This window comes from Zalophus californianus, chromosome 6 (assembly GCF_009762305.2).
Source record: "Zalophus californianus isolate mZalCal1 chromosome 6, mZalCal1.pri.v2, whole genome shotgun sequence".
Lineage (NCBI taxonomy): Eukaryota > Metazoa > Chordata > Mammalia > Carnivora > Otariidae > Zalophus > Zalophus californianus.
This window is the reverse complement of record NC_045600.1, coordinates 74,488,680-74,500,742: the sequence shown is the minus strand read 5'-3', so window position 1 is coordinate 74,500,742 and position 12,063 is coordinate 74,488,680. Positions and strand designations below refer to the sequence as shown.

Sequence of the window (12,063 nt, the reverse complement as noted above, 5' to 3'; positions counted from 1 at the left end):
CTCGTGCCCTGTTGGAAAACACTACGCAGGTCCCTTAAAAAATTAAAAATAGAATTACCATATGATCCAGTAATTCCACTACTGTGTTTTTAACCAAAGAAAATGAAACTCCAACTTGAAAAATATGGGCACCACTATGTTTATTGTAGCATTACTTACAACAGCCAAGATATGGAAGCAACCCAAGTGCCCATCAATAGATGAACGTATAAAAAAGATGTGGTATAGATATATACAATGGTATATTACACAGCCATAAAGAAGGATAAGATCTTGCCATTTGTGACAACATGGATGGACCTAGAGTGTATTATGCTAAGTGAAACAGACTTATTTTGCTTAGCATAATGCACTCTAGGTCTATCCATGTCTTTACAAATGGCAAGATTACATTCTTTTTTATGGCTGAGTAATATCCCATTGTATATATCTATACCACATCTTCTTTATTCATTCATCAGCTGATGGACACTTGGACTTTTTCCATAATTTGGCTATTGTAGATAATTCTGCTATAAACATTGGGTGCATGTATCCCTTTGTATTAGTATTTTTGTATTCTTTGGGTAAATAAGTCAGAGACAGACAAATACACTATTATTTCATTCATTTGTAGAATTTAATAAAACAAGTGAGCAAAGGGGAAAAAAGAGAGAGAGAGGCAAACCAAGAAACAGACTCTTAACTATAGAGAAAAACAGATGATTACCAGAAGGGAGGTGGATAGAAGGATGGTTTAAATAGGTGATGGGGATTAAGGAGGGCACTTGTGATGAACACTGGGTGTTTTATGGAAGTGTTGAATCACTATATTGTACACCTGAAACTAACATTACACTGTATGTTAACTAACTGGAATTTAAATAAATAAGTATAAAAAAAAAGTCAGAGAAAAACAAATTCCATATGATTTCACTTATATGTGGAAACTAAAATAAAGCAAATAGTAAACAAAGACACAAAAACAGAATCAGACTTATAAATACAGAGAACAAACCTATGGTTGCCAGAGGGGAGGGCAATGGCAGGATGGGGAAAATGGGTGAAGGGAACAGGAGATACAGGCTTCCAATTATGGAAGAATAAGTCAAGGGAATAATAGATACAGCGTGGGGAACATAGTCAATGGTATTGTGATAGTGTTGTGTGGTGACAGACAGTAGCTATACTTCTGTTGAACATAGTATAACATATAGAGATGTTAAAACACTGTGTTGTACACCTGAAACTAATCTAACATTGTGTAACAACTATACTCAAAAAATATTTTTTAAAGAAAATAACCAGCTTTTTTTGGCCTTCATCTAATTATGGAAAAAAATTGGCAGCTTAATTTTTTTCAGAAATATAATATTTCCCTCTTAGTGATAATTTTTAACTCTTGGTATCTGCACAGAATCTTGAGTTTACAACCCTAAGACATTGGTGAAACTGCATGTGAGAAATCATTCTGCTGCTTAAAGCCTTAGAATGGTTTCTTATTATAATTACCAAAAAAAATCAAACTCTTTATATTCACTTCATAGACTCATATCTGTGTTGGATTACCTGGTATATTCAACTCTAATCTTTTTCATATTCACTTATTATACCTCAATTTGAACTTTGTTGTATTCTTCAAATTTACCCATTACCATCTGCAGGTTTTTGCACTACCTATTTCCTCTGTCTAGAATGCTCTGCCTCCAGGTGTTTGCATGGTTGACTGTTTAGTTCATCTAGTTAACAGCCAAAATGTCACATCCACAATAACACCCTAGTTAAAGATGGAAAGTAAACTTACTACCCTCACCCCACACTCTCTCTTATCTATCTATCTGTCTCTACTCTTGCTTTTCTTTTAGTTTCTATATCTCCTCCTGAAACCATTCTGTTCATTTTCTATCTTTAATGGCTGTGCAGTCCCACTGGACTGTACCTTTAGGAGAGCAGTGACTTTACTTGTCTCAATACCTCTTTCTCCCAGTGACTAAAATAGTCCTGATGAAGATGTTCAATAAATGCAGTATTTGGAAATGGATAAATTAATTTCAGATAAAATTCTCTGGTCTTGATTTCTTTATTCTTTTTTTCCCTTTAATTAGGCTATGTGCTGATTAAACAGCCTCCTCATAGAAGCTTTTACTTCCTGGTTGCGAAGGGTATAAATCACAGGATTCAACAAAGGAAAGATCACTGTGTGAAAAAGAGAAACCACCTTGTCAGCTGGGAAGGCTCTGAAGGGGCGAGTATAGATGAAGATGCCAGGCCCAAACATGAGAAATATAACAATGATATGGGTGGTGCATGTGGAAACAGCCTTGCTCTTCCCCTCAGAGGAAGACCCATGTACACGGCAGAGGATGACTGCATAGGAGGCCAGAAGCCCCAGGAAGCACAGAAGGGTCATCAGACCACTGTTGAAGACCATCAGAAGCTCCACCACAAAAGTGTCTGTGCAGGCCAGCTTGATGACCTGTGGCACATCACAGAAGAAGTTATCCAGTTGGTTTGGGCCACAGAAGGGCAAACGGAGGATGAGGGCCACCTGGATAATGGAGTGGATAAATCCTCCAAGCCACAGAGCCAACAGCAAGGCATAGCAAACTCTAGGGTTCATGACAGTTGAATAGTGTAAAGGCTGACAGATGGCAACGTAGCGGTCAAAGGCCATCACAACAAGGAGTAATCCTTCCCCTCCTCCAAGGAAGTGCAAGAAGAAGAGCTGAGTGATGCAACCCCTATAGGAAATTATCTTCTTCTCAGAAACAAAGTCCACCAGCATCCTGGGAGCTACAATGAAGGAATAGGATGCATCCAGGAAGGCCAAGTTGCCCAAAAAAAAGTAGAGGGGGGCTGTGAGGCCAGGGTCTGATCTGATGGTGAGGATGATGAGGAAATTTCCAGGGAGGATGATGAGATAGAAAATTAAAACTAGCACAAAGACCAGGAGCTGAATATCTCGAGACTGGGTCAGACCAAGAAGGATGAATTCTTTCACCACTGTGCTGTTGTCATTTTCCATCTCCTCTGCCTACAGTACATCAAGAAGCAGAGTTGTTATTATTGTTTCTTCCATCTAGAACCTCATTCTTCTCCAACTAAAAATATTTGACATATCCGGGGGCTCAGTCAGTTAAGGGTCCAACTCTTGATACTGGCTCAGGTCATGATCTCAGGGTTGTAAGGTTGAGCCCCGAGTCTGGCTCTTCATTGGACATGGAGCCTGCTTAAGATTCTCCCTCTGCCCCTTCCTCCCCTTCTCTCCATAAAAAAAAAAAAAAAAATTGGCATATTTGTCACATCAGCTAAAATTAACATGTCTCAACCCTCACCAACATCCTGGGTAAACTCCAAACTTTTTTTAACTCCAGACTTACAGCAAGCAAACCAACAAACAAAAACACTGTTTTCATATCACAATTCTTATTCCCATCCAACCATGAGCTTCTGTAGAACTGCTCTCTACTTCAAGAATCTGGCATCCTGCTTGTTGGGATTGCTACCTTCCTGAGTCTTATGAGAAGTTTCCTAATTGAGATACAACATAACTCCAATTATTAAGATCTTTGCATTTTTGTGGTTGTACTGTGCTTAGACCTAACTATTTTCTTGAAATTACACCTCTTTTCATTCACCAAGTCCAATTTTTTCCTAAGTATTTCCTTTTTTTTCTGTTCCTGTGGAATTCCCAGTTCCCACCTGCTCACTCTCTGCCTTGTCCTCTGTATTCTCTTATTAATTCTCTTATTACCCTCCTCTGGTCTGGTGTCCTTCTATTACTCTGACTCCAAAATGATCATCAGGATCCCAATAATAATTCCACTTTCCACATAACTTAGAGGCAATCTCCTAGCTATATCCCTGGTTAAATACCACTTATGTAGCCACTCCATACTTTGTTCATCTCGATTAATTAACACTTCTTATATACTCCCAGTCTTCTCCTTTCTCTGATACCAGTATAACACCCAAGGGAGGAGAGCCTTTAGCCTTTCAACAAACAATATGCTACAATACAAAATTTGCCATATAATATTTTTTTAAAAATTAGTTATGTCAATGCATAAAATCATAGCAGTTAGAAGTAACAATAAAGATCCTATAGTCTAATAAATTCCTTTCAAAGATAATAAAATTAAGGCTACTGTGGTCACCTGAGTTTAGAATGAGTTCTGATTGACAAGTAGTAGAAGAATGCAAGTGTGTTCTATTTCATTTAAATAAAGAAATTACTAACACAGCTTTAATCAGTGGATTTTTTTGTTTAAATAAAAATAATATTGCTAGTCTAAAAATCACATCTTTATAGAGCCTAGAATTAGAAGATGAACCTTGTCTAAGTTATTATAGGGAAAATCCAGACTCAAGGCTCAGGCTGTTTAGTGAGGTGTGCTCATTTCAGAGGGGACACATGAGGATTCATTGAGTAGTGAACAGAAAATAGTATATATATTACATGTATATAATTATGCATATATGTACATATTGCATTTTAATTTTATTCTTTTCAAAATGCTACTTTTGGTATTTACATATTGGTATAATGATATATATGTAGTTTATAAATAAATTGCTTATACTTAAGGTACATGTTCAAAAAATTTTGTCACAGATATGAAATGTTCTTAAAGTTTGAAAATTGCTAATCTACAGAAAAATATAATGTGATATATACCAGTGCTCCCCTATACTATTTAACTAAATAGCACAGTTGCCTTAAGTAAGTTCTGTGGACTATGGGGTGCCAAAAAAGGGGAAACCTTTGCGAGAAAATGCTAAAGAAAAACTAGAAGAGACAAGGGTGAAGGTAAGAAAGAAGAGAGAAATAGAAAAGCCAAAAAAACAAAACAAAACAGTAAATCTATATAGTGCATTGTTAGGATACATATTTTAGGAAACATTAAAAATATTTGTTTTAAATGTCTCTGGAGCTTATTGAGTGGATAATATACAAGTTTTCCATTGTACTACTTACAGCCGAAGGTGGAATTTATGAAAGTCATATTCAACATATCAATCAGTATATACACACAGTATACATATACACAAACATCACACACACACACACAGGGAAAGTGGGACCTACACAAAATTTTAACTATGTTACCCAAAGCAATCTACACATTCAATGCAATCCTTATCAAAATACCATCAACATTTTTCACAGGGCTAGAACAAACAATCCTAAAATTTGTATGGAACCAGAAAAGACCTTGAATAGCCAAAGTAATGTTGAAAAAGAACCAAAACTGGAGGCTTCACAATTCCAGATACGCACACTGTATTACAAAGCTGCAGTCATCGAGACAGTATGGTACTGACACAAAAACAGACATATAGATCAATGGAACAGAATAGAGAACCCAGAAATGGACCCTCAACTCTATGGTCAACTAATCTTCATCAAAGCAGGAAAGAATATTCAATGGAAAAAAGACAGTAGTTACAGCAAATGGTGTTGGGAAAATTGGACACCCAGTCATCATGCAGAAGAATGAAACTGGACCACTTTCTTACACCATACATACACAAAAATAAACTCAAACTGGATGAAAGACCTAACTGTGAGACAGGAATCCATCAAAATCCTAGAGCAGAACACCGGTAGCAACCTCTTTGACAGCTGTAGCGACTTCTAGCTAGACAAATCTCCAAAGGTAAAAGAAACAAAATCAAAAATGAATTACTGGGACTTCATCGAGATAAAAAGCTTTTGCACAGCAAAGGAAACAGTAAACAAAACTAAAAAGCAACCTATGGAATGGGAGAAGATACTTGCAAATGTCTTATCAGATAAAGGGCTAGTATCCAAAATCTATAAAAAGAACTTATCAAACTCAACACCCAAGAAACAAAAAATCCAGTCAAGAAATGGGCAGAAGGCATGAACAGATGCTTCTCCAATGGAAAAAAAATTTGTAGGCTCTCCAAATTAGCTTCTCTGTTCGCTTCTTAACTTTTCAACATTTGGGCAGCCATTTGTCTCAACATTCATTCCATCATCTGCTTATAAAAATATACTCAAGAATGTAAGTTAAAGCCCCCTTTTACTTACTCGGGTTTTTTGAATCCCACAAGCTCACTCAGAGTGTATTATTTCATGATTTGTTAGTGTTCAATGATATCTCTATCAGGGATTTCTGAAGCTCTTTGTGATAGGCTCTTCCACTCTATTTCCTGTCTTGCATCTCTGTTTTTTAACTATCACCTAAACAGATGGTATTACATACTACCTGACATATTTGATTCAATTTAATCACCTATCCCCTTCTCATTTGTGTACCTTCTGTACCTGTGATTCTGAAATTGTGGCTGGAATAGATCCAGAGACTATGTACGAGATGAGCATTTTTTTCCAGGTAAAATAAAATAAATTGCTGGGGAAAATTCTACAAAATATGGCCCTTTTCAGAATAAAGATATCCTATTTTAGCCAATTAGTGGGAAAAGTGTTGTCAAAAGAAGCTGAAGCAAAAACCTAAATCCCCACCACTGTGTCTCCAGTCTTCCTTGCCATTTCAGCTAATTCATAAATTCTTATCACTGTGGTGATGATGATACAGTAGCGAAGTAGGGAAGGTGAGGGAGAAGGGCTACTCTTATTTTTAGGATGGGGACACAAACATCTACTGGCAAACTGTGCATGCCTAGAGTGCAAACCTTTGTCGGACCAACCTCTGGAGCCACGTGTTTAGAGACCCAGGGCCTCACTTCCCCATCTCTTTGAAACACTCGTGCTTCCTTCCTTATGATCTGTCCTTTCTCTCCCCTTTCAACTTACCACCAAGTCTTCATTGTCCTGATTTATCTTTGTAACTTTGATTATGGTTTCTTTTCCCCTTTTAATTTATTGAACTCATTTCCCCCAATTTTCTTTCCCTATTTACTTTGCTGACTTTAAGTCTCACTCTTCTTTATCATCTTCCCTTCTTTCTCCCTATCATTTATTCATGTTCTTTGCTGTCTGAAATATTTTCCGTCTCTCTGCCTGTCCTCTGGTTCATTGCTACTCCACTACATCCCATGCCTGTCTTGCCATTATATCCAAAAACAAAACAAAAACCTTATTGTTGGTTCCTTTCAAACAAAAATGAGCAATAAATACACTTCCCACCATATTCCATTCTTAACAGTCTGCAAAATCAAATTTATAAGTCACTCTTCAGTACTAATCATTTTCTCTTGAGTGGTATCCTTCTTACAGTTTTCTAAATCTGAACCACTCATTAATTACTTCCCATTACCTCATATATATTTTTTCTGCATATAAGTGAACCTGATAAAATGAGATGATTTGCTTTTCTTAATAAATCTCACTATCATTCTAATGAAATGAATATATTTAACAAAGTTTCCAAAAATTTGAGTGTAATGTCTGTCAACATATTGACTGAAGCTTATGTTATTTAAATTAGTAAGTTTTACATATTCTTTAAAATATGGATCAAGCTGAAGAACATGATCAAAGGTTTAATTGATACTGAAGCTAATGATGGACATATAAAGCACTAAACAAATGTATAGGTCTTCAGCCAGGAAATTTACTCATCAGTAAAATGAGATGGTTAAATTACTTCTAAATTCCTTAATTTTTTAGGCAATTTAATAATGTAGAAATATCCTTAGTTTGGAAAGCTTTTATATTATTTTAATGCCTTTTTAGAATGAGTGAGTGTTGGCTCAGCAACTCACTAAATGTATGACCCTGGGAAAGTCACCCAGTTTTCAGAAGGCTGGCTTTTCATCTTTCACACAGAATAATGTGTTAACTCTTTCTGTCAGAGAGGGATATAAGGATCATGGTATATAAATATGATGGTAATAATAAGCAACTTATTCAAGAATGTTTAAACCAAAGCTAACCCTGTGAATATATAGGTATTAAGAGGTACCTCTAATTAATGGACATATTGCCACGAGATCCTTTGTCAATGGCTGTAGGGTAAACCCTGGGTGATGGTAGCCAAAAAATCTGAGTGATTAATAGAAGAAATTGTGGAGGTGCAGTAAAGCTTTTCATGTAAAATTGCCAATGCAGTTTTTTGTATATCAAGCTTTTATCAGTTTTACAACTTTCTCTGTCAAAGCCGTTTTCTGAATAATACAACCATAGGCCACCAAAGAAACTCTCAAATATGTTGTATTATGGAAATTAAGACATCTGGGCTAATCTTCTGCAAAATCATAGAATCTGTTAAGTTTTTTCTCTGGAGGCTTTAGCCTAACTTTCTGTAGTTTCTTTCCTTTCGTCTGTACTTTGTAAGGACAACAAAACATATCATTCATTCATGTGCTCCTTGGTTTTAACACCAGATGTCAACTCTCTGAAGGTTATAGATAATTTCACTTACTTATAAATAAGAGAATGAAAGTTTTTGGGCACCATTAAACTAATTCTAAACATCAAGACCATATGGAGATCTATTAGGGGAGGGGAAGAAAATGCCACGCTCCTGAATTTAGATCTTTGGCTCTGCTATTCCTACTGAAACTCTGACCTCTATTCCATTGTATTTGAAGGCAGCAGATAAAGCAGTAGAATAGCTGTAATATCTTCTCCATTGTCCTCTCCTTGTTTCTTGTAAATATGAATACCACTGCCAGCCCTGGAAATTTGAGTCTCCAGAGGTTTTATGTAATTCTTACAAAGTAGCCATCCTTCCTCGTCTGAAAAAAACAAAAAAACAAAAAACCATTAACTGACCATTCTTATTGTTCACAAATATTTGTTCTCACATAGGGACCTTAGATTTTGGAACCTCCTTTAACTCTTTATGATGCAATGGAGAAAGTGCTTTGGAGACTTGAGACTACCACAACCCTACTGAATATTTCCAAAGGGAGCTATTAAAATGTCCACTAAATTAGGTGTAGGGAAAAACCAGAGCTTTGGAAGGGATAAATATTTTTTAAATATGTCACATAATGCCACACTGGATGAATTCTGAATTCTAAAACCAAAATCCTATCAGTAAATGAGATAAGAGAACCCTATTTGGAAGCGTATTTATTAGGTCAAAAGTAAATAGAAGGTTAGCAAAATTTCATTTATATCTTATAATAACCCCCAAATGTAAATAAGTGATGGAAGATTAATATCAGGAAAGCAAGCAGGGCCAGGATGAGAAAGTGAGAAAAGTGAGGTATTTGCCTTAGGCACAAAATTTACCAGGGTACCAAAAACCTTAACAATCAAGATAAATAACATTTTAATGCAGTATCTTAAAAATCACAGTTAATATGGGGTGCCGGGGTGGCTCAGTCATTAAGCATCTGCCTTTGGCTCAGGTCATGACCCCAGGATCCTGGGATCAAGCCCCAGATCGGGCTTCCTGCTCCATGGGAAGCCTGCTTCTCCCTCTCCCACTCCCCCTGCTTGTGTTCCCTCTCTCGCTGTGTCTCTCTCTGTCAAATAAATAAATAAATTCTTTAAAAAAAAAGTATCCTCAGATTGACTTAAGATATTGTATAGTTGATTTACTGATCAAAAAGCATATACACAAAAATAACCCATTACAGTGAAAAGATTGCCAGATAGAAAGTGAAAAGCTAAGGATGTAGTGCTGGCTTCAATAAATGTTCCATGGTTTTTGGAAAATAATACCACCTTTCTCAGACTGTTTTCCCACCTCTAGATTGGATATTTTTGTTTTCGTTTTGTTTAAAGATTTACTTGATGGAATATTATGCAGCCACAAAAGGAATGAGATCTTGCCTTTTGCAATGACGTGGATGGAACTGGAGGGTGTTATGCTGAGTGAAATAAGTCAATCAAAGAAAGACATGTATCATATGACCTCACTGATATGAGGAATTATTAATCTCAGGAAACAAACTGAGGGTTGCTGGAGTGGTGGGGGGTGGGAGGGATGGGGTGGCTGGGTGATAGACATTGGGGAGGGTATGTGCTATGGTGAGCGCTGTGAATTGTGCAAGACTGTTGAATCACAGTTCTGTACTTCTGAAACAAATAACGCAACATATGTTAAGAAAAAAAAGAAGAAGAAGATAGCAGGAGGGGAAGAATGAAGGGGAGTAAGTCAGAGGGGGAGACGAACCATGAGAGGCGATGGACTCTGAAAAACAAACTGAGGGTTCTAGAGGGTAGGAGGGTAGGGGGATGGGTTAGCCTGGTAATGGGTATTAAAGAGGGCACATTCTGCATGGAGCACTGGGTGTTATGCACAAACAATGAATCATGGAACACTACATCAAAAACTAATGATGTAATATATGGTGAATAACATAACAATAAAAAATTTTTAAAAAAGATTTATTTGAGAAAGGGCATGAGCGGGAGGGGCAAAGGGAGAGGGAAAGAGAATCTCAAGCAGTCTCCATACCAAGCACCCTCCACAGGGCTCCATCTCATGACCCTGAGATCACAACCTGAGCTGAAAACAAGAGTTGGTCACTCAACTAACTGTGACACCCAGGAGCCCCAGAGTATTTTGGGTTTTTTAAAATATTAAGATACTGAACAATTTATCTCTATTACTGAGTTTTTTGACACTCCCTTAGATTCTATGCCCAATTCAACAATCACTTACTGTCTACCATGAACCAGGCTGTATTTTAAGTGTCCGGAATACAGTACAAACAAGACAAACAGCATCCCTGTTCTTTGGAATTTTACATTCTACCTGACAGTAGTAAACAAACAGGAAAGAACGTCAGATAATAATGAATGTGATAATGAAAATATAACAGTGTGTTGGGGAAATCTTGAGAAAAATACTGTTATTTTAGATGGGGGTGGTGGTCAGGGAGGTTCTTTCTGAGACAGTTTCATAAAAGTGAGATCTGAGGGTCTAAAAGAAGCCATTCTAGAGAGAAGTCATCAAAAAGAAAGATGGGGTGTGCTGAGGAACAGAAAACAGGCCAGAGTGCCAAGAGAGTGAAAAATTTATATACAGAAAAAATTCCTTCCCATCTTTGTCCCCCACCTATATGTCCCCCACACACACAATTCCTAATAAGAAATAGCTGTTATTCTTTGTGTATCTTCCAAACAGCATTATGCATACATAAGCAAATGGATTGTACATTTTTCCCTATTAATAAGCAAATGTGATAAACATCCCCAAATAGGGGATTATTTAAATACATCTTAATAACAGCATACAAGTCAATACTTCATTCACAGGTATTTAAAATACTATATATATAAAATATGTAAGGTCATGTATAACATAGGTTCTAGAATGTTTTAAAATTTTACATGCTGAAAAATGTGGAAAATATATTCCAAAATATTATATATTCTCTGACCTTTTCCTACTGTATTTCTCAATTCCTTTCTACAGTCATTTTTTAAAATTAGTTATTGTTATTAACATCACATTGTGTAAAACTTCATACTGTCTATTTCAAAATTTCCCATTCTGCTTTTTACAGTAAAAAAATAATATATTCAATTCCTCATTCTCTTCTTACCAACCATTATGGAAAGTCTATCAGAGTGAGTCATTGTGCCAAGAGATGAAATGCAAAAGTAAGACAAACACTAACCTCAAGGAAGATAGAAAATTGTGAATAATGCACATGAAATTTAAATAATCGTGAGAGGTTTTATAAAGGAACTATGCCTGGGATATCATAAGAGCAAAGAGAAGTGAACACAGTGTGGGGTGTTAGAAATATTTCAAGAAGGAAGAAGCATTATGGCTGAGTCTAGATTGAAATGTTCACCAGAGAGTGATAAAAGGAGAGAACAGAAAGTACAAAGGCATCAAAGATTCAAAACTGTGCATGTGCAGAAATAGTAACAGACAAGATTGGAAAAACAAGGTAATTGTTAAGAGTAATTGTATTTGATTAAGTTTACAGTTCAGCAAATGGAAACTCAGGAAATACCCATGAAAGTGCTATTTTACACTGTATGTAAGAAATATATCTAGCTGACTTGATAAAATTTACAACTTCGCAGTATATCATCAGAATAAATTCATTTTTCAAAAGTATACTCTTACATTTAAACTTCAGAATTTATTATGTCATTCAACATGGCAGGTCTTAATCTGATAAATTTTATTCTAGGATATAGAACAAATTTCAAGACATTTTTAATTGAAATCATAT

The 12,063-nt window shown here is 36.2% G+C and overlaps 1 protein-coding gene across 1 annotated transcript; it reads right to left on the bottom strand.

Moving 5' to 3' along the window:
* Positions 1–2,080: 2,080 nt before the first annotated feature.
* On the bottom strand, positions 2,081–3,058 carry LOC113909234 (olfactory receptor 4N2). Its single transcript, XM_027570338.2, has one exon. The coding sequence runs from the start codon at positions 3,002–3,004 to the stop codon at positions 2,081–2,083; it is 924 nt and encodes a 307-aa protein (XP_027426139.2). The 5' UTR covers positions 3,005–3,058.
* Positions 3,059–12,063: the final 9,005 nt, after the last annotated feature.